General features: G+C 37.9%; 1 protein-coding gene across 1 annotated transcript in view; it reads left to right on the top strand.

The window, feature by feature from the left end:
• LOC131032568 (phospholipase D zeta 1) overlaps nucleotides 1-24,725 on the top strand; it is a 108,624-nt gene that overhangs the window by 6,264 nt on the left and 77,635 nt on the right. Inside the window, exons 2-5 of the mRNA XM_057963580.2 lie at nucleotides 8,793-8,894; nucleotides 9,317-9,447; nucleotides 10,258-10,399; nucleotides 17,623-17,796. Coding sequence (XP_057819563.2) covers nucleotides 8,793-8,894; nucleotides 9,317-9,447; nucleotides 10,258-10,399; nucleotides 17,623-17,796 — 549 coding nt within the window. The remainder of the gene's footprint in view (nucleotides 1-8,792; nucleotides 8,895-9,316; nucleotides 9,448-10,257; nucleotides 10,400-17,622; nucleotides 17,797-24,725) is intronic.

The raw sequence follows: 24,725 nt of genomic DNA, 5'->3' as shown, positions 1-24,725 counted from the left end.
TACGTGGGGTATGCGGGGTATACGGGCCATTTTGCTCTTCATGGTGCTTTTGGCCTTCTATTGGTCGATTCTACACCAGTTCCAATTGCTAAATCACTCTACCATTGTCTGCGATTTAGGCTCAGTCTATTTGCAATCCCAAACTCCTCATTACCTTACGCACTTCTTTGATGGCTATCTTATCATTATTTTCCTCTCCCATGTCAGTCCCTCTTCTCAATCACATGTCATTATTTTTTTTTTATCACCTATTACACGGCTCCTACCTAGACTCTTCTTATCGGGACATAGCTTCAACTACGAGGAGGTAGCCATCTTATTCTTCATTACCACCCAGCGGGAGGAATATGATTGACTAAACCTACAACTACAGGGATCACCCACAGCGTTAGAGCGGCTGCAACTGGATAACCTCATAATACTACTATGGACCGTACAACTGGGAACCACATAAGACAGAGCAGCAGAGACACAAAAGCACCATGAAGAGCAACGAAAGCCCATAGACCACCTAATTGACACCAACGAGTAAAATCTCCTTGTGCTTCAGGACCCCATAATAGCAGCAAAGAATGTGCTAAACTATTAGCAGGCGTAGAAACTGCAGCAGTTAAAAAATTACAACCTTCCAAATAGGAATTGGCCAATCCATGAGTATACCACGAAGTCACAAAAGTTGTACCCGTGAACCATCCGCTAGAATGAAATAGGATGCATATTTGGTCTCAACTGGTTTCAAGAACTTCTTTGAGAAGGTCTTGAAGAGTGCATGTGAAGTGTGGTGGTTGTAGATAAGCATTTGCACATCTCTTGCATTGCTGACCACTCCTCTAATCCAGTCAATCATCCCCATGGCCTTGAGTGCATTGTTCATCGCATGCACACAACATGGAGTCCACCAAATATGTCTGTAGGCTGTCTCAATAAGTTTCCCTATAGCTTTGCACACATGTGTTGCATCTTTCACTACTTGGAACACGTTTTGTGGCCCAACCTCCTCAATAGCCTCCCCGAGGACTTGGAATTGAAAATCAGCATCTTTGTGATGCCCTGTACAATCAATTGCTTTGAGAAAGTATGGGCCCTTTGCACATGTAATGATAAGTGAACAATGGCTAATGTTCATCCTGCCATCCATAACTATTTTGCATTCAGAATCCACCCAACATGCCTTCATGTTCTCCATCGAAAAATTGCATGGAATATTTCTTATCCAAGATTGTGATACTCAATTTGTTCTCACCTAATGGCACATATGATGGTCCTCCCCTCGCCACCATCAATATCATAATAAGGAGATCGAGCTACATGAAATGGGATGCCATTGGCCAAGAAGAACTTGCCAATGGCATCATCTATCTCATCCTTCTACTGCACATTGAACAAATAAGCTATGGGGTTACTTTGCAACTTGCGTTTCCTTGTTCCCTTAGCCTCTTGTGATTGGGCCATAGCATAAGTGGACGAATGTCTTGACATCACTCCTCTCATCTACAATGTATGAGTAGAAGTATGTTGTTGGCCCTGTTGAAGCTGAGCCCTACTAGACAAAGTAGTAGGGATTGCAACTGTTCTGTTATCAGGAATGCCCCAAAGCTTGTTGATCTCAATTCTATATTCAATGTTTTTATTCCAAAAAATGACATGGTTCCACACTTTTTCCTCTCCAAAAGAGGAAGTGTGCATTAACTTTATTCATGCTGCCAAACCATGTAAGATCACAAATTTTGCATTGCCGCTTCCTTGTGCCATCACTTGTTCTTGATGTGCCTGCTATTTTGATGCAAACTGTTTGAGAGGAGATCTAGGATCATAAGGATCCTTAGCATACTGTGCCAAAAACTTGGAAGGGCAATCTGTACTAGTTGCTGCAGTTGCAATGGAACTAGATTGGGCTCCGGGATTAGCCCCATGGTCACCCCCCTCAGCCTGAAGTTCATGTTCTGAATCATTTCCACTATGAGAATTGATTTCTATCTCATCCTCACTCATGTCTTGAGAGCTCGTTGTGATAGTGACACTGCATTTCACAAAATCAAAATGAAAATAAATTCAATTAAAAATAAAAAATAAAAAAATGAAACAAACAAGAAACAAGAAATAACCTACTTTGTGCTTGAAAAATCTCTCCAATATGCTGTAGAATCCTCCTCCTCCTCTTCTTCTTGCTCCTTGTCAGTCCTCTTACACTTGCACTCACTCAACCTTTTAGTTTTCACTCCTTCAATCACTCTTTTTTGAGTTTTCTCTCCTCTTCACCTAGCTGGTAAAAAAATCAGAAATACAAATGTGAGTAAAATCATTGATTTTAGGGGGTTTTGTAATGCATAGGGGGTGTGGATGGGGCCCACAAACAATTAGGGTTCCCCACAAACCTGAAAAAAACATTAAAAGTAAGAAATTTTTTATGTTTTTGTGCGCTTTTATAACATTGGGCGACGGGAGATGCTCGGGAGTCTTTGAGACGCTTGGGCGTCTTTGAGACACTTGGACATCTCGCCGTCTCCCGCGTCCCCGTGGTTCACTACCAAAATATTATATATTTTTTCAAAAATTTAAGTATTTTTTAAGGTGCTGAGTTTTGCTGAGTACTTTCCAAGTCAATTTTTTTTGGCTTGCCAAGTACTCTCTGAGTCTGAGTTTGCAAACTATGATCTTGTGTGCATTGGTTCTACTAAGGAGGATTGATTTTTCAGGTTGTTGCAAAAACATATGCATTAATAGCTGCCACATTTTTCAACATGTTTAGCAGCTTCAATTGAAAGTTATCTTCTTGTGATTCAATCCTGAATATAACACTATCCTGGGCTCCAATATAAATTTGAAATTTCTCAAATTTCAGAGTTTATGCATCTGCTATTGTGAACCTTTGTGAGGTGGTCAGTAACCTAATAGGTCTTTTAATTCCAGAACTTGCGATGGTTTTGTATTTTGGACCAGACAATACATCTCCTCAATACCAAAAACCAGAGAAACAAAATTACCATTCTGCTCGCTAAGATGCAAATGTTAAGTCTCCCATTGGATCTCATCAGACTTTGCTTTAAATTATAGTGCAACATTTTTTTTATTAAGAATGCTAAGTATTTGGGATGGGGTATATTTATGTTTGTTAATCATCTCTAAAAATCTTCCATTTCCTTTGCTGCTTGGATTGCCACTTGAGGCACATTAAGAGTTGAACTTATTAAATCCACATGGAGGGCTTTCCCATCATACTTTCTTTTTTAATGTCTACTTTGTTAAGCCCCTTTAGAATGTGCAGTAACATTGCTGGGTTGCCACTGGAGCTAAATTTAAGTGAATATTTGCAGAATTTATGTTATGTCTTAAGACATGGCCTATCAAATTTTTACGAGCTGTCTTTTCATTCTCTTCAATACTAACCTAAAATTATTTGTAGGAGATTTGACAGTTTCTATTCACACAAGAACTGGTTTTATCAACTGTTCTAATTTCTAATAGCATCCCTGTATCATTGAATGGTAAGAGACTTCAAAGTATGCTATATTTACCAGAATACTAGTACAAACAATTGAAAGAGAATATGACTGATTCCTACTTCATCCAATAAGGAAAAAAATGCAAGGAAACAGGATCTATATTAATTTCTGTAGAGTAATGGCACAAAAGAGAAAGCAGGAAGAAAAGAAGAGAAATAGAACACATGATAGATAGAATATATGCTGGGAAAACCCATGCAAGGGAAAAACACTTGAAATGTGTTATTTATAATGTCCCTTTTCTGAAATAGGATTTAATGATAAATAATAAAATATAATATACCATAATTACAAGTTAATTAAGTTTAATGAAAAGTCAAGAGGCATGCTTTGAAGAGTTGTGTAATGTCCCCTATTTGTGAATGCTCTAATTTAGCCTTAAATCACAATTTCGAAATGAACAAGAGCAGGGTTAGATATATCTTTCACCTGATTGAGACCCTACAAAACAGGTTAGAAACCCTTTACAACATTAATGCATAAAACAGACCACCTTAATTAAGAATCATTAAAGCATATCACAGAAATATTAATTTAATCATACGGTATCTTAAATATGTTTAGGGAAGCTCAACCATAGGAGGGCTAGGATAAGGTGACTCGATAGGGTGCCTTAGAGATTCTCTACCCTAGGCCCAAGAGCAGATATACCATCCCTTTTGGCTCATGTGGCCTGTGCCATCCATATGAGGCGGTGTACCTAGTGAGGTGTTATATAACCATTCCCATGCATCTTGCCATCCGTTTCCCACTTCCTATGATTGGACTTCTTGGTATATTAATTCACCATGATAGAGGGATGAGGTGTATTCACAAAAGGATGCTCTGGAAGTCCATCCCTTCCAAGCCCAAAGGCAGTACCCCTTGTACCCCCTTGGCCTCATGGGACCATTCGGTCACAACCATGAGGTGGCGTCCTAGAAGAGTACCTTATTGCAGTTCCCCTCCTTGTAATTCCTCATTAGCCCATACCATGGCTGAAAAACAGAATATATATAGAACATCCTATATTATGTCACATTTTTTATAGAACATATATAGAACATGCTTGAAGAGCTCTAGGGATTAAATACTCTGGTTAAGTCATGATGGTTGTCACCAAATCCTACTTGTCAATGTTGTGGTGCTGCTTGTTTGGTTACTATGTTGCCTCGAAAATGTTTCAGTTTAACTGCCCCCATACAAGGAGGTACCTACCATGCAGCAAGATGTTACATACCTAAATGAATAAATCACCATAAGCAATTTTACAGGCGGAATTGAAGAGAAAGTAGTTGGCAACACTAGAATTTTTATGCTTAACACCTCAACCAGGCACTCATTGTTTCTCCTCAAATATGACCTTAGTAAATTTACATGAGATTTTTCAATTGTGGCAAATATCATCCATAATTGCTTGCTAGAGATTGCTTCATTAAAGGACATCCAACCATTCCTGTCTTGCCCTTTGCTAGCTGCTAACATTGTCAACCTTGTGGATGTAAAAGTTGAAACCAAAGAGACATGACAGTAAAAAGCCAAATCAGTCTGTGTTGTTGCTTTTGCTGTATGGGGCAAGGGCAAGCTTTTAGGGACAAGAGTCAAACCAACATAAGACAACAGAAACTTTTAGTGTCAATGTGCATTTAAGGACTTTACAGCAGTGCAAATTCCCTGTAAGAACACTCAAATAAATTTTATAATCATTGGGCAGTTTTTCAATACTGCATGGGCTCTCATCTAAGAGGAGTTGCTGTAGACTGGACCAATCCTTGTCAAAAGAACTGTGTTAGTAGCCTAAGTGGATTGAATTATAAGTATACAGAACACTGAGATCCGAATTACAACACCATGGCATAATAGAACACAGTCATGGAACCAACAACACACAATACAGTATGCGGAAATATATCAGATGTAACATAGATGTATACCATATTAATCTCCACCATCACGCACCTCCAAATGTGCTACAAGCTTACATATAAAGAGTTTGCGGTTGGTTAGACCATCAACCGTCATACAACCAACTACCTTGTAGTTATAACTTAATACTGTTGTTTTATTTTAATACATTCCAAAAAGTCTAATTTACTAATTTTCCCGCTTACATCATTCCCCCCAAAACTTGTCGTCTTCCAGACGACACAAAACAACAACAGAGAAAAAAACTATCTACTGGGATGGATAAGAGGGCGTCCCTGTTCCTGACGTGGCATGATCTCGGAAGGTCCTCAGATCTCTTTCAGCCGCGAGTTGTTTCCCCCGAGTTGCTTTAAGGAGCCTGAGTTCATCCATTTGATCCTTTTCGGAGGTAACCAATTCTTGCTCCTTCCCCGTCCTCATAGTCCTTTCTTGTGCCAATTCTTGTTCCAGAGCCTCGATTCTTTTCTTCAGTGCAACCTCCCTGTCCAATGGTAAGGTGTGTTCTTTTGCCACTTTGCCAGCTCTCCAAGTCATCCTTTCCAGCTGCAAAAATGTTGTGTGAAAGATCTGCTCCATGGTGGTGAGGGCATCCATCACCCTCTGATCCCCTGTGTGCTCCCTAAGGATCTGTGGCACACCCCAATCTGCTATCATTTCTAGAGTCTCCCTTTCCAGCCAGCCTTGGGCTCTAAGGCGCTCAGAGAATTCTCTTCCACATCCTTCCCTCATAAATGTCAATAGGGCCTTAGCTGCCCTCACTGCCATGTCCATATCTAACCCCTGAGAGTGATCTATCATCCTCTGCGTGGTCATCCTCATTACTTCTAGCTCTGAAAGGAAATGCTGAGCAGTGGTCTCAAACCCCATAGCGCCCTCCTTACAGGAAGATGTACTGTGCTCCTTTTCCCTTTCTCCCGTTTCTGCCGGGCTTTCCCCTTGTTGGCTGGACCCTAATGATGGTGATGGTGGCGGGATTTCTATGTCTATTTGAAACCTTGCGAGCAAATTGTCCGCTTCGGCTTCCATGTCCTTCTCCTCTGTACCCTTCCCCATGTCTCCTATTTCTGGCTCTTCTCTAACGAGATGCGTTTCTTGTTCTGTGTTCCCTCCATCCATAGTTGCAGGAGAGTCAGTTATTGGTGCCACTACCAATGCGATGGCTCTAGCGGCCTCCACATCCCTTGGTGTGTTTATATGAAGGGTGTGGGCCCCTGCACTATGTCTCCGCAAGTCTATTAACTGAGATGAGGTCCTTGCGATCCCTGGCACCAAGTGTGCCATGGTGGGAATCTGTGATGGCTTAAAAAGTACCTTTTTCTTTACTCCCCATCCTGGAATGGCTGGTATGCCCCCCATATGGCTTCCTGGCTCTACTTGCGGCAGATCTCCTACGTGCCTCCCTTCCTGTGCCATGCCCATTGGTTACAATGTTGCAACTTCTGGGCCTGCCCTATCCTCCTTATCACCTTCCAATCCGTGCATAGTGTGGCTTTGTTCCATACGGAACTCCCCTTTGTCTTCATCAGATGAAGATAAGATATATGTCTTTTCTTCCCCCGTCTCTTCCTCTTCCTCAGAGTTGTCATCTTCCTCCCCTCCATCCTCCGTGTTCCCTACAGGTTCTTGCCTTGCTTTCTTCTTGGGTGTCTCCGTGGGTACTACTGTAAAAGTGTCTAGGTGTAGCCAATAGTACATGGCTGGCTTGTAAGGCTCCACCCGATTCGAGGCCACAAAAACTTGTCGTCTTCCAGACAACACAAAACAACAACAGAGAAAACAACAATAGAGAAAAAAACTATCTATTGGGATGGATAAGAGGGCGTCCCTGTTCCTAACGTGGCACAATCTCGGAAGGTCCTGAGATCTCTTTCAGCCGCGAGTTGTTTCCCCCGAGTTGCTTTAAGGAGCCTGAGTGCATCCATTTGATCCTTTTCGGAGGTAGCCAACTCCTGCTTCTTCCCCGGCCTCATGGTCCTTTCTTGTGCCAATTCTTGTTCCAGAGCCTCTATTCTTTTCTATAGTGCAACCTCCCTGTCCAATGATAAGGTGTGTTCTTCTGCCACTTTGCCAGCTCTCCAATTCATCCTTTCCTTAGCTTTTTAATTCCCTGGCAACGGCACCAAAATGTTAGTAGCCTAAGTGGATTGAATTATAAGTATACAGAACACTGAGATCCGAATTACAACACCATGGCATAATAGAACACAGTCATGGAACCAACAACACACAATACAGTATGCGGAAATATATCAGATGTAACACAGATGTATATCATATTAATCTCCACCATCACGCACCTCCAAATGTGCTACAAGCTTACATATAAAGAGTTTGCGGTTGGTTAGGTCATCAACCGTCATACAACCAACTACCCTATAGTTATAACTTAATACTATTGTTTTATTTTAATGCATTCCAAAAAGTCTAATTTACTAATTTTCCCGCTTACAAACTGGATAGGAATGAGAATCCAATGAAGCTTACTCTTGTGTTTGCTAACAAGTTTGTGGTTCTATTCCCCTTCCTGAAGCAGATCCCATAGAAGTCGGTAAATCGTCTTCTTACCTCCTTGATGAGATGCACTAGCTTCCAATCAGGTGTCTTCTCATTGTATTGATAACCATAAGAGATCTCCCTCCACCTCAGTCTCTGGGAGCGTTATGAAGAAGGTCAGCTTGAGATTGTTTACGCCCAGGTTATGTAAAAGCCATTATGAAGGGAAACTTCTTTATTTCGGATTACATTTCTGCCCTCCACAACCATAGGTTTTCCCTTCAATACTTCATCAAAATTAACTTTCCATATGAACCTTTGGAGGGTGAGGCATTTAGTTAGTTTCCCAACCTTTGGATCTCTTATCCCTCTAATGGGGCTCAACTTTATGATATTTATGCAGCCACACCTTATGTAATACTATTCTTTTGCCATGCTAATTAGGAATACATCAAAATTTGCATGATGTACATATCTATGCATTATTAAGTTTAACTGTTATTCATTTCTCTTGCTTAGAGAACAAATTATGTCTGGCTTTGGGTGAGAAAGGTCAAGTTTTGAAAGGAAAATCAATGTGCTACAGTTTCTGCATGTCTTCTGAATAGGATGCTTTTTGAAACTTGTGTAATAGGCATTCGAATAGCTGATGATAGCTATGTAATTTACAGAGCATGAAATTGTTACTTATTTATATTGCTTATGTCCTATGTATATGAAATTTGTGGGACTGACTGATGAATTTTTAATCTGAAATTCTGAATAGCAATATATTTCTCAATATTTCATACTCTTGATGCTTGTACTTCTATATATTGTTGTTAACATTTCAAAAATTGAGGTCTCTTTGAGGCTGACATCTAATTGGCTTCTATATTTTGTTGTATACAGTTTAAATGGCAGCTTGTAAAGAAAGCCTCCCAAGTTTTATATTTGCATTTTGCTCTGAAGAAACGTGCAATTATTGAGGAGCTTCACGAGAAACAAGAGCAGGCAAGTCATGTCTAGTTTTCTCCTGTATAAGAGGAGAATCATTGATTACAGATTAGCAAACTTTGGAAAAGAATCTGTGTACTTTTAATTCAGGATTTTGTGAGGTTTAGAATATCTTAGTACAATATAATACTATTTCCTATTATATGCCTATAGTTAGCACAGTTTTTATGTTTTTGCTCTTTCTCATATCCTCAAGATGATTTACTGTGTCTGATTTTGGTTTGCATTCATTGGCATCATCCACCTTTTTTTTCTTGTATAATTATTGGATCTAAGCTTGCTCATTTATATCATAACTTAGTGACATTAATAAACTTGATTTGCTTATGCATAGAATGCAAAATTTGTACTTGATAATCTGGCAGTGTTAATTCATGTTGGATTTGTTTCTAGGTATTCTAACTTTTTTACCAATACAGGCTAAAGAATGGCTCCAAAGCATTGGAATTGGAGAGCACACAACTGAAGAGGTTGAAGGGCATGATGAAGATGAGAACGATGAAGATCTAGTATACTCACACCAGGAGGAAAGCCATACAAACAAAAGCAGGTGCTTTAGCTTCTATTTTTGTGCAGGCACCTTTTCAGTACATTTTTTACATCAATTTGACTTTTCAAGGCTTATATTTTAGGCATGTCTGCTAGAAGACTTTGATTAAGTGCATGAGTAAGTTGAGGGAAATATGAAAATCAGATGCTGCAATGACCGTTTCGGACTTGAGATTATTTTTTGAAAGAATGGAGGAATGTTTGTAGCACTTTGATGTAAAGATATTTTCATCTTGTGAAAAACATGACAGGAAAATATGAATATTATTCTGCAAAAGATGTTGGCATTGCTAGTTTGAAATTGTGATGAATGAGTAAGAATGAATGATTTATATCAAATGACCTCCAATTGAAAGTTTTGTCAACATTGTGCAAATTTGTTCGCCTACATTTTGATTGCAAAAACCACAGCTCGCTATCTTATATTATTTCCTTTGGCATTATACCCCTCTTTTTGTACATTCTTGTTTGGAAAATCATCCGTTACCAGTCACAACCTTATGAAGTTGTTACTTGTGAGGCAGGCTACCTGCTTGAGTCACAGGATAAGAATTTCATTTTGACTCTTTATCGTGTTCTGCATCCTTTATGTTTACTCCATCCTCCTCATATGTGCCTTGGGATAGGGGATTCTTTTGGACTTCTTACTGTGTTTTGCATCCTTTATGTTTTTCCCATCCTCCCCATACATGTTACATGGGCGTGTTGTGCTTAATTGCCACCCAAGGCGATCGTTTGTGCTTGAAATATTGTTTCTTTCGCAGAATTTCAAGGCTACATGGACGTGACAGATTGGCACTTTTTGGCACAGAGATGTTCCTTCGAGTGCTGCATTGCCAGTCATTCGCCCGGCATTGGGACGCTTGGAGTCTATTGCAGATAAATCTAAGTCAGCAATGCAAGGATACCTCAATCATTTTCTGGACAATCTGGATATTGTAAATTCTAAGGAGGTAAATCTATTCACCTTTCTCCTGTGACACCAAATTTTTATTTTTTTCATTTTATTTCTGCTTTTAGAAAATGGTCATATAATTGCTAGACTTGAAAACTTGGAGCTGTGATATGTTTACAGTTTTTCTTTCATTAGAATGCATTACATCAATTTTTGTGCAGTGCTTCTGAATGTAACAGTGATTTATCATCAAAGACATTGATTTAGCTATACATTGATAAGTTTGATCACTCTATGTAGCTGCAACGTTCATTTGAGCTAAAAAAAAATGCACTGCTGTGCTATTTGAAATTCTCCAAGTGGTTGCTCGATAAAGAGCCCAACAATTTGTATGTGCTGCTCACATTTAAAAAAATCTAAGCATGTATCTACATACAGATTTTTCTGTGATTGCATAAAGGTCTCTCCATCGAAGTTCATTTTGATTTGTTTAAGTTCTTGCACAAATTGATGTTGAAAACACGTTGGGGAGGACAATGCCTACTGTCCTTTTGGATAAGCTTGGGGTTAGAGGTTTATTTCTTCTGGCTGAAGCATGGCATACACTAACATCTAGATAAGGCTCTTTTTGTTAGGATTTACCATTTTTATAGTGGACCATGGACTTATTTTGCTAGTCCCAGCTTTGCTGGCATTTAATTTATTCTACCAGTGTCTTTAAAGCAATTTCCAGTTCTATGACAATTTTACTTTTGATTGATTTCATTGTTGGCTCAGCCAGTAACTTGGAGCAATTAATCTCAATCATGCTTTATTATCATGATGCTAACCCTGTTTTGATTGGTCATAGGTATCTAATGAGAGGGTATAACAATGTCTGTAAAAGTTCCATGCAAAAAGTATTTGTTAGAAGTAAAGGGATATTGATTTTGTCTTTTCTTGTACAAGTGACAGTAATTCCTAGAGTCCGTCCCTTCTAATTTATTGAATTATCCAAAAATAATTTCCATGTGTAGTGAATGGTCTTGAACCCAACCTCTAGTAGTTTCTTGGGAATCCGTTTGCTTACTTGTTGTGTACTCCCTCAAATTGAGGATGGCCTCTTTAGGGATGAAGCTTTGATTGCTACAAACTTTACCTTTGATAATGACCATCGAAATATCATTCTGTTGAAGATGTAGCTTCAGTCAGAATCCTAGGTCCCAATTCTGCAGATCAAATGTGTAAGTGGCCTATCGGCCTTACACATTTGATCAATAAATCAATAATATTTAAACCTATTAATCATATAGTATTTCCTATAATATTTATGCTCTATTATATTCCACCTATATCGATTATTGGCTGATTATGATTGTATTAGTTCAAAACATAATTCTCTATGATTTGATTAATATCAGTTATGTTATTAATTATGTTGATTATTAATCATAACCGATTCCATCCCTGTCATCGGGTTGCTTGGATGGTTTATAATCATTGGTTGTTTATAACCGAATGTTTAATATGATTTCGATTTAACATATCACCGATTATATTAATTGTTCTATAACAAACCATCATAGTATATGAGGCTTGGCGTCTCTTAGGATAGTCATGACTTCTATAAAACCCGTCGAGCTTCATATATATTGTGTGTTTCATTTTTGAAGAACTAGGTATGACAATACGGCAGGGAATTGATACAATATACTACATTCTATAATATCTTCTGCCGTTGGTGAAGATAATATAACACAGCGATAAAGGTAAGAGGTGAATATATATACAGCAGTCAGTACCCTTAAAGATACAACAATACATATTGGATAATACACAGCAGATCAGAGGTGCGAAAAACATACAAGCATCCGTAAATATATAGATTGTGGATATTAGACTCGTGTTGGATATACAACTGGTGGCAGACCAAAAGGAAGATCAATATCATACTCAGTGAATTGATATCGATCCATAAAAATTAGCGGACTGCATACACTGATAGAATACAATAAGTAAGAAACAGATCAATGTTTGACAGACAGCATATCACATCAGACTAAAACGACTTGCAGGCAGAGACAAATCAAACACGGTGAACAAGATCAGTTTGGATATCGACTGCAGCTAATCGTATGATTGAAGATCGAACAGTCATCAGGTTGATATTATATCAAACAAGAAACTACACTTCGGATATAGTGGCAATCTGATTGCATATAGACAAGTATCAAGGAATACTCTTCAGTATATCGTTGTCAACTACATACTATATTATAGATTGAGTGATTATATTGGCTCAGACAAACTATCTTACATACGGTACATATATCATTGGAAATTCTGATAGCATTCACAGTCCAGGAAAGTTAATAAAATTTAAAATTCCCTGCTCCTCCAAATCTGATCAAAACTCAACACATTCTTTTGGCAAAATGTTTTGAAAATGTTGGAGGTGCCCCTTGTAAAGTTTAAGCTCTGTTGTAGGTTGCACACTGAAGATAGGTTTTAAGTCTCCAAAAATAAATATCACAATGGGATGCTGACCATCTGTCCGCTATAGCTGAATCAGGTTGCAAAAGCACTTTTAGACACATTGGGGGCTATACCACTAATTTTTGCAAGATTCACTTAAAACATCTACAGTTATCATATAGTATTCTGAATGCATTGGTTGTGTTGAAGCCATGGACAAGTAATACAATCTAGCATGTAAAAGATGAATTTACTGGATTGGTTATACAACAATTAGTGGCTCCTGATATGCTAGAGAAAATTCAATCAGGGCTTTTGCAACTGATTGTTTCTTGGGCTCTATGCGACCACTAAATTTATTCCATTTTTTGGGTGTTGTACCTACTAGATTTACTATGCTAACAAACTAATTTTCATTTATGTATTATTGTATTTATCAGCACCAACGTTTTTGTTTTCCTTGTTAATATAGCTGGAATATTAGATTAATGTATTGCGATTCGAATCTAAAGCATGGCCTGTTGAATACAGCATGTATTCTGAGAATTTCAGACAAGCACACTCTGTGTATAATGTTCATCTCAAGCTTGTTTACCATTATATCATAGTCAAGTTGTTTGTCAAAAGCCATGGGTTGGGATAGCAATGTGCCATGAATCTTTGAAAGAACTGATTAAATTTTATTGAACTCTTCAGCAATAATTCAATAATGGAAGGCAAATGAATTATAGTTTTTATGATGTCAAAAGGTTTGTAGTCACATGTTAGAATCACCTGGTTCTCATGTTGGAGACCGAGATTCAAATTTCCCTAAGGACATTTTAGCACAGGTGGGCATGCAACAGTGTTATCCTCACATTAGTGGTAGTGTGTGGTAGGCTTGCAGGTGATGTAGGAGTTCTGGAGGAGTACAAGGACGGAGTAGTTGAACGTAGGAGATAGAAGATGAAAGTTTTCAAGCTAGAGGAGCAAAGCTTGAGGTTTGTCAGATGGAGATGATGGAGAGAAGAGGGTGGAGTAGATGCCTTGAAGAACGAGATAGGAGGGAAGAAGTAGGAGGTTTCAAGCTGGAGGAATCCGGGTAGTTGAAATGTAAGTCCAGTGGGTATCCATTGGGAAGGCTTCAGATACAGAGGTATAACGACAATATGTAAGGGTGGGGTCCCTGTTACCAACCCTCATGTTGTGGGGATACCTCTGTATCTGAAGCCTTCCCATTGGATACTACTGGACTTACATTTCTACTAACTGCACCCAGCTTGAACACTTGTAATTCCTGCCTAGTCATCTCCTATCTCCTTCTTCAAGGCTAATACACCTCTCTCTCTCTCTCTCTCTATATATATATATATATATATATATTAATTAGTGGGTGATTATATTTGGGCTCCAACACGAGAATAGAGCATAACATATAAATGATAAAATGACCTTAACAGTCATAACTGATAGGACTGAGGAACACAATACAACACTAATGGAGACACAAACTTCACCTACCAGAAAATGTAAAAACTTGAACTAAGGAGCTCAAAACAAACAGAGATTGCTCCCAGAAATACCACCATCTCGATCATAGACAACTGCAACTAAAAAATGAGGTGAGATCAACACATGCCAATGACTAGTCATGCCCCATCCAACCATATCTTGAACTTGAACCACACTTGCTTGATCACTTCTACCCATCTGAGATACCACACATGCAATGATAAGAAATGAATTCAGTGAATTTTTTTGTTTCCCCTCTGATACCAGTGTATTTTATATGTACAGAAGGTTTGGATGGTGTATTTACTTTAGGCTTTGAAGTGACCCTTGTTACGTGTTGCCACTGGTACCTCCAAGACCTTGCCAACATTCATACAGAGTGTTTTGAGGATCACTATTTCATGCCAGGCCAGCTTCATTTCATTGTTTTATACCAAACTCTCAGCCAACTCCTTTTTCCTAGATAGGTTGCCTTCCTTAGCAGGGGTCTTGCAACCACCTGGACAACACCTGTCATTTCAGCTCGAGTCCTTCCTATCTTCAAATTGAGTAGGAAGTAGGTGGCAGAGGAGCTGAATTCTATGGTCTGCATAAAAGATTACAGCCTTCAAATGTGGGTGCCTAGTAGGCCATTATCACTTAATGCTGCCTTCAACCCTATTGCTGCCATTTTAGTGCAAGTAAATGCAGTTGTTTCTTAGACTCTTGACCCTTTCTGGAGGGGTCATGCACATTATAGGCCTACCTTATATTAATTGTGGTGCCAAACAGGGACATACTATCCACAATGACAACTTACATTTTGCAAACAGAGATCACACTTATACCATACCCCTCACTCTGGATACAATTTAGAAGAGCCACCACATTCTTAGCTTAAAAGAAGACTCCTACATTTTCTTAACAAATGCTGGCAATATCACCTAATAACACATGGGTGAGCTATAACTATTTCCTTTGCCACCTTTGTTAATAATCCACATTATAATTAAACCATACTGTCTTTTTTGGGAATGGTACCATACAGTCTCAGAGGGAAGAATACGGTTATAGAGGTGTAAAACAGTAAAAATTATTCAGGTCTGCCCATGAGGATGGGAGGCCATTGTATAAGGCTGTCATTGGTTCTTGATCTATACCAGTGTTACAAGACTCGGATTCGGCTAGGACTATTACTCGGACTCGGCAAATTGAAAAACCCAATAAATTCAAAGATTTTTAAGGATTTAAAACTTGTTTCATGCATCCTTTAATAAATAAACCTTATAGACACAACAATCTCATCAAATAGAAGCTACTTTGAAGTTTGAACACATACACAAGTTCACATTGGTCACATAAATATAAATGCAATTAGCTTAAGGAAATAAGTTAAACTAAATAATACATTAGAAATATAAAGTGTCAAATGTCTACAAAATTCATGGAATATGAAATCCATGGCATCAAAAGTTCAAAACATATATCAAAATAAAAGCTAGAGCCTAGTAGTCTTCAAAGGAGCCAATATCAGTGACCACTCGACCCCACAACCCTCCTTCGTGTGCACCTAAGATAGGTCTTGGATGATCCTGCAGCCATGATATCTGCCTGTGTCTCAGGCTCAGCCTTAGTGACATCCGCATCCTCATCCACATCATCCTCGAGGTCCTCCAATGGGTCTTCTTGTGCTCTAGCCCCCTCCTCTGCCATCGCTATCGCCTCTGCCTCTCGGTCCACTTGATCAACCTATTCCAAGTCTTCATCGCTGAAGATAGGATCATAAACCTTAGTGTTCCACTCTGCTTGTGGATCAACCTCCCTTTAACTCCTTTAAATGTGTGAATGCAAGGTACTAACTTGCACAAACAATCAGCAATCACTACCTCCTCTTCAATCGATCTGCTGGTCTTCTCTTCAATGCCTCAATATTTTTGCTCAAATGTCTCTTTTTATCTCCTCATGTTTGCAAACAATAAAAATGAGCTTTCAAGGTAGGGAGACAAATATAATGGCCTTTTGGTCAAGTGAAAACACAACGTTTTATTTTCTTTTGCTTTTTATTCTAATTGGGCATGCCAGAGTCCGACCCTCGGGAGCCAAGTTTGGCAGACTCAACTAGTATGACTAGGCTTGGCTAGACTTGGCTGAAGCCAAGTCCAAAGCCTTCTGGACTCTGCAGAGCCAAGTCGACTCTGCAGAGCTGATCCGGCTCTGGATTTGCAAAGTCCGGGCTGGACTCGCAGAGTCTTGGAACTCTGATCTATACCACATTGACCAAGTGATTTGCGACAGCATCTTTGTGAAAATGAGAGAACAATTCTTCCGTAAACTGTTGACAGCGACAAAGCGCTTCCAAGAACCTCCTTAGCTACCAGCTAGGACAAGTATCCTTAAGAGTGGGTGAATTGGAATAAGAGAATCACCTTCAATAACAAGCAGCTGCAGTGTAATAGAGGATACTCAAGCCATTTATGTAACCATCCCTTCCCATTTTGCCTCGTTATTATTTTTCTTGACAGATAAATAATGTACAACCTTGAACAAAGCTGCCATCCTCCTTGTGGAGGACAATCCCCCTGACCACACTTCCTGGATTTCCCCAGGGAGCTCAATTAGAATTCAATTTTATTTAACCAGGTGGGCGGGGACTTTAATCCTTATTTTTACCAACTTGACCAATCTGTTGACACTGTAAAAAGCAAGAAACACTTTATAACTATCAGGTTTTAAATCTCTTAAACACTTGAACTGATGTTGGCATATTAAAAGTATTGGTAAAGTATTCAGAACTCAAATTCAGAACATATTTTTGTTGGTTAGATCTTGTCTAGAAGATTCTTACACTTTCTAGTTGTTAGGTTCCAGTGATTTTATATGTATCTTTAACAAAATCGGACATTGTACAACACAGGCAATAATATTGATCTCTGTATCAAAATTGCAAATATTGATATTGGATGTGGTTTATTTGTTGTTGTTGCTTACAAATCTAGTTTCGCATCTCATTCAACTGCTTTTTCTCTCCTACATATCTAGTTTGTTAATTCATTCAGCTGCTTTTTCTCGTTTAAAATCTAGTGTTTTTTTGTAAGTTAAGATTACTGTTATCTTTGTTGTTATTTAATCTCATCTGAATAGATTATTTAACTAAAAACAGACGCTAGCCTTAGTATGCTTCTAAGTAATATTTATAATAATTTACGGCAGTTTTAATTTTATAGATTTGAAATAGGTTGCATAGTCTTTTTAGTTGTAGACCTTCAATTTGTTATGTCATTTGGTTTATGTGTATATTCACTCCAGTAACATTTTAGGATGGTAGCTCTCAGCACAATAAGGGTGTCTGAATTGCAGGTGTGCAAGTTCTTAGAAGTTTCCAAACTTTCCTTTCTACCAGAGTATGGGCCTAAGTTGAAGGAGGAGTTTGTTATGGTCAGGCATCTGCCAAAGATACATGCAGAAGAGGAGAGGACACGATGTGGGTGTTGTTGGTGGCTTTGTTGCTGTTGTAATGAAAACTGGCAGAAGGTTAGATGATATTTTTGAAATTGCTAATCTGTCTTTCTTATGTTTATCATAAAAATGATTTTTTTTGCCTGTATAATTTGTTTTCAACACAAATAATGTATATGCATGTTGAAACTTCAAGTTTCCTGTTAATAGTTTTTGTTTCATGTGACATAATCACTTCATGTTGTGGGTAGAATTATTCTTCAGATTTATCACAAAAAATATTCAGGCATACGAGAGAGGTGTAGGAATTTTTTCTTTCATTCTTTTTGGTGTGTAACTGATTTTATGGTGTATATTGGTTTATAACATTCTTTATTGAATGCATTTATTTTGTATGCTTTTGGGAGTTAGTGGGTTATTTTTGTATATCATCCTTTTGTTTCCATTGTTTCATTCCTCTTGTTCGATAAAGGAAGTTTCGAATAAGAGTAACTATAAAAAAGATTAAAACTTTAATACTAATAGGTTGTTCTTCTGTTCTATTTTCAAAACTTGGTTGACTTGATGTCATATGAAACTGGGCTGGTCAACATGACTCAAATAAAATATTTCTCCACAAAATTTATTTGTGTAGGGATAACCTTTGCCAAACAAATTGTTTAACTCATAATTACTCATGATCACAAAGAAACATTTTACAACATCCCTAGAATGTTTTGCAATCATAGAACTAGCACACTCTAGTTAACATGGTGACATGTCCTCCTAAGTTATACTTATTTTAGATGGTGCAGTTCTGGGTTGTATTCAGGCAAAAAGCAATCAGTTCTGAAAATACAACTTTGACATGTGTTATCTCCATCAGCATTACGCAGAAAGAGAATGTAATATATCAAAACAATTTGTGCGAAATGAGCTGTCCAAAGAATGAAACAATACTTCAGTCTGGATCTTTGTTTTGGATATTAGTATATCTATCCTACCTCCATGTGGACTCCATACTCTCTGCAAGCTTATTCCTCAGAATCAGGGGTCCATGGGGATCTTGGAATGTCCCGGGGACAGTAGGACATGGATGAAATGTCACCTATTATCCTCAGTGCCTAGTGTCCAGCAAGGGGGCACTTGCTGGGATGCTTCTTCAGAATGTGGGCTTCTGTGGATTCCTTGTTGTCCCTAGGATGGCCCGGGGGATGTCCAAACATTTCTCAACTGCCTCAGGTATATTAGCCTTAGGGTGTAAGCATCATTTAGAAATCTATGAACTTCACGACACTCCTTGAGAATATGCCTGGAACTTTCAGTGCCAGAAAATGAAGATTCAATTGCTATGGCCTTGATATGAGAAAAATTAATATTCCAACCTGTGTTCGCTAGGATCATGTTTCCCTTGCGATTTATATCATTTACTCTCCAAGTGATCAGAAGTTTGTTACTGTATCTTATGATAGAATGGTGAGAATATTTCCTTAATATAGGGGTTGTGGTAGAGAAATCTACCACACAAATGAATGCAGAACTTCTTCCCAGGGAATACACAAAACATGGATGTCTCAAGTTTGTAAAGGAGCATTTAAAACATCTTGCAGAGATTAACTGTATTGACAAACATCAACAACTACCAATGCCTATTTAAAGTTGTTGCTTTGTTGCGCACTATGAGGATAGCAGAAAAGACAAAGAAGAAGTAAGATCAATTACAACATTCATGAAAGTCACTGCTACACATAACTCTTCAATAAAATCACAATTTTATGAAATAAGAAGGAATTGGCATATTAGAAGATTCATAGTAGTTAAACCAACTGCTTCCAAAAAAGGATATATTTAATATGAAAACTATAATTAAGTTTGCTTTAATAAAAGTAATGGGCGTGAGAAGTATTGTGCCTTTTGGAGAAAACAAGTTATTAAAGAAGATCAAGCAGAAGGAAATCATATCATGGAGAATTCATTTTATATTTCATTACTACTATTTGTGGAGTAAGAACTACAATTCAACCAACCTGAGGATGAAACCCTTTTAGGTTACAAAATAAAGAACAAAAATGCTTTTATTTTCCTTGCTGAGTTTGTGGACAAAAAACCCTGACTCAAGCAGATTAGAAGTTATTTAGCAAAGCCAACCGTTATAATCAACTGCTACAAATCCAAAGGAAATTGATAGTACTACAGAAAGTAATACGTGACATAATCTTGGCAGACTTCTGATTATTCAAAGCGATTTAATAAACATAATTTTAGTTAATCAGCCATTTAAAAAGCAAGGATATATTTTTTTTGATCGGTGAATGCTTTTGACTGGAGCTATGAACAGTGAGGCCATGAATGGGGGCCTCATCCCCGGCATTAACGTAACAACAACAGCCAAGTCCTGTGAGCACCCAACAGGGGACTTGGCACAGGCCTTAACACCTGTCAATTGCCATTAACGCTCCTACGGTTCACAATCAGCCTAGAGGGGATTTGAACCTTGGTGGAATCATTAACAATGCCACAACTTAACCATCATATTGCGGGATCAACCCCAAAAATCAAGAATTTTTATTAATAATTAATTGTACAAATATAACTGCAAGTTAGATATTATTATTTAAGGAAAAAATTAAGGAAAAATAAAAAAGGGACATTACATTGTTGTTCAAAGGCTTATGCTAATAACAGCTAAGAGCCTTATTTTAGATGAAGTTTAAGTCAACATTGAAGTGCTAAAGTGTGGGAGGCTGCCCACAAGCGTTGAGAAGAGATCCTTATCCTATGTTTGGTGGAGGAAATACTTTGAACTGTTCAAACTTTATAATCTCTGTTAAATGATATCGTCAATGTGTCTATGGGACTAGACAGACTAACAGGACAAGCTAACAAGGAGTGAGTTAAATTATTCAAAATCATAATTTAATCTCTTTCAGGATGACTTTGTGAATTAAAATTTCAGATATATCTGAATTTTAAATTTTAAAAGTTTTCATCTTTGTTTAGTAACTAGTTTGCCTAAGTTATTTTTGATATTTTTTAATTTATATGCATTTTAAAATTTCAAATATTAGTTTTTATATTTTACTTTAATAGCTGTTCCACTTTGATCCCCAAAATCCAGATAATTTCTCGCTCTCACTAAAACTTGGAGAAACACCGACCTGACACTAAAAAGAATGTCATCTTCAACTCACAGGGAAGGATATGTTCGCAGTTATAAGATTTTGGAGGAAATAAACATTGCAATAGCCAATAAGTTGTTAAAATTCACATATTAACAATGAGATGAACAACAGTATATGAAAAGATAATTTTTTTTTCGCAACTCATTGATTATTCTTTAGGATATCTCCCCAAATCATGCAACTAGTACTTATTTATGGATGCTTTGGCTTCCTGTTACCACTTCACAAACATGAAGCAAAACTATATTGCACTCATCCAATCAAGGTATATTGTCCAGAGTAGACGGAAACTCCTTTGTCCTTCCCTGGGCACGTGTATCCCTGTATTCGAAATGGATATGTATCCAATACAGCCCAGATACATGTCGAATATTGTAGCCATGCATGCCCAAAAAACTTTGATTTTCCAATCACACTGGATAATATGCGATTTGAATTTTTTAAAATTTGACATAAATCTTCCTAAATTTAATTTTAAAAAACATTCATGCATTTTAAAAAAAAAAATGGGTATAAACAAAACTTACACCAAATGAGAAAGACAAATAAAATGTTTTTCTATATCAGTGACCGATTTTTTGGGTTTGTCCAATGCAACTCTACTATTTTTGCATTTTTTATAATGTTTAATCAACTTATAATTATTTATGTAGCAATATGTGTCTATATTGCTTTTGAAGTAATGAAAATCTCCTCTAATAACTTAGAAAATTGTGTTAAATATATGTGTATGTGTCTTTTATGAATGACGTATCCAGCCGTATCCATATTGGGGGTCTTAAAAAATGGCCGTATTGGTATTTGATACCGTATCCGTATTTGCATCCATATCCGTGTCCATGCAACTTTGATTTTGTCACAATTGAAAATTAGAAATTGCATATATATGATTATCTATCCTAGTGGATATGGTTTGGATTCCTACATGTCTTCAAACCCAATTTCTTGATTAGTAACTGAGATATCAATATCCTTTGATTCCCTTTAACAGTAATAGTTATCCTAATATGATCCTTTCACTCATATTCAAACATGGAACAGATAGTCATTGATCTCGTTCGGAACATGCTCCTGCTGAAGTATAGAGTACCTCAATGTAGTTGTTGCCAAAACTTTTATCTGATGAGTGTTATCTATTTTGCTTTAACCTTTTCTGCTGGAGCATTTGGCAGTGACTTACTGGATCTCGTTTTAATTTGTTTCTATTAATGGTTTATGTTAATGTTATGTAGCTATGGTCGGATTCCTTCAGGCCGACATAGATGATATAAATGTCTAAGTGGCCTATCGGCCTTGGACATTTATATGAACCGATTTATTAAATATAAATGATATAATTACATGCCGACTTGCATATTAGATTTGCTAATGTTTAATAATTATACAACTAATAGGGCCGACTTGAAAGTCTGCCAACCCCTTGCGTTGGGACGTGTTCCTTTTGAAGGGTGCCGAGCCTTGGGGAAGGGTCACTATCGATGGGTATAAAGAAAGATTATATCTCCCTTCCTTGGCATCGAACACATACACAATAAGCAGATCGACTTCCTTCTATATCAGATCGAATTCATTCATCGTCTTCAGCAATCGCTTGGCATTCACATTAGATCGACTCACACTCAGCAGATAGTACATCATCTACAAGGCAGATCGACATTATACAAGTAAGATCGAATAACATAAGCAATCTGTGTATCTTACAGCAGTTCAGATTATACATACAGCAGTCTAGGGAGAAGTCATTTATACATAAAGCTTCAAGGAGTGAAGCAATCTTGTAAAGAATTTTCTATATTTGATAAATATAATCAGAGACTTTTGTTGCTGGGGTTTTCACCTTCAAGTTGGAAGGTTCTCCCAGGGTATATGTTGTGCAATTTTGTTTGAATTGTCTTACATCTACATTTCATTAATCCGATCATAAAAATAACATGGTATCAGAGCCAGGTTTGAGAAGATTGTGATCAGATTTCCTTATAGCTGCGAAGTTCTTTTTCATCTCTCACCTTCAAGGAACAATATAAAAGCCTCAAAAATGGTGTACGGGCTCAAGGTCAAAGATAGACTTGAAGGTGCTTCAAACTTCACTTCGTGGAAGTTTAGAGTTCTTGTTGCACTTGAAGAAAACGATCGTCTTCAGTTTGTGGAAGAAAAAGATTTATTTGAGCCGGAAGATCAAGCGGAGAAACCTCAATTCAAGAAGAATGCCATAAAAGTGATGAAGATCTTGATTGACTCCGTGAAGGATCACTTAGTGCCTCTCATTTCCAAAATAACAACTGCAAGATACATGTTCAAAACCTTGGAAGGTCTATATGAGATCAACAACACAAGTAGGGCTCTTGCATTGAGGCCACAACTTCATCAAGTCAAGATGGCGAAAGGAGAAACAGTCATATCATTCTTCATGAAGATCTCAAAGCCGAGGGATCAACTAAGCGCCATTGGAGATCAAGTTGTGGATAAAGATCTTTTCATGTTAGCATTGAATGGTCTTCCTCATTCTTGGGAGCCATTTATTCAAAGTATAAGTGGGAGATCCAAATTGCCTAAGTTTGATCGTCTTCGTGTTGATTGCATCCAAGAAGAATATAGGTTGGTTGCAAGGGGAATCTTCAAAAGCTTTCAAAATGAAGACACTCATGTTCTTGCCACTCATTCTACTAGTGTTCCACGGATGTTGGGGACGGAGAGACGGGGGGACGCAGGGACGGGCTTCGGGGATGGGGGGACAAAGGGAAAAAGTTTCGGGGACGGGTTTCGGGGACGGGGGGACTTGGGCCTGGGAGGGGGAAACGTGTTTCTGTGGAACACTGCATTCTACTAAGAAGAAAGGAAGAAATTGGAGAAAAGGCAACTTCAAGAGGAATAGAGATCGAAGATCAAACTTTGCACTTGATTCAAAGAAGAAGAAGAAAGATCTTTCTCACATTCAGTGCTTTAGATGTGACAAGTTTGCTCACTATGCAAGAGATTGTTTGACAAGGCCTAAGCAACAAATGACAAACATTAATAAAGTCTCAACTCAAAAGGAAGCAAAAGACAACTCTCCTCTTCATATCTATTTATCAAGTAATGTTCCCACGGATAGTGACACCTGGCTGATTGATAGTGGAGCTTCTCGACACATCACAGGCTATCGAGAACATCTTTCGGATTTGGTGGAAAGGGAGTCTAACCTTCAAGTGATCATTGGAGATGATGCACGCTATTCAATGAAAGGATTTGGTGCTACATCTCTCAACCTAGAATCTGGGATTCCCCTCATCTAAGTGATGTCTTATTCATGCCAGGAATCAAGAGGAATCTTGTATCTATTTCAGCCTTGGAGGACAAAGGTTATCAAGTAGCATTTTCAAAACGGAGAGTTCTTGCATGGCCAAAGAACTCTAGCATCAAGACTGCATGTGTGATCATTAATCGGCATGAGAGTTTGTACAAGCTTTCCATTCGTCTAGTTCAAGCTCTTCTACAATACTCTTCCAATTCCAACGAACTATGGCATAGAAGATTTGGTCATCTACATTACAGGGCTCTTCCATCATTGGAGAAGATGGTTAAAGGTATTCCTAAACTTAGTCATGTACATGATGGTACTTGTAGAGTTTGTGCTATGGGTAAAAATACTAAGAGTCCATTTCATAGCACTGAAAGTAGGTCAAAAGAAATATTAGATCTTGTACATTTTGATTTATGTGGTCCAATGTCAATGGCATCCCTAAGTGGATTTTTGTACTATGTAATTTTCATAGATGATTGCTCTAGGAAGACTTGGATTTATTTCTTAAGGTCTAAAGAGTCTGATGAAGTCCTAGGTAGATTTAAAGAATTTAAGGCTCAATT

Source organism: Cryptomeria japonica, chromosome 2, assembly GCF_030272615.1.
Source record: "Cryptomeria japonica chromosome 2, Sugi_1.0, whole genome shotgun sequence".
NCBI classification, from domain to species: Eukaryota; Viridiplantae; Streptophyta; class Pinopsida; order Cupressales; family Cupressaceae; genus Cryptomeria; species Cryptomeria japonica.
Note: the sequence above shows the minus strand (reverse complement) of the source record. Positions and strands in the feature narration are given on the sequence as shown.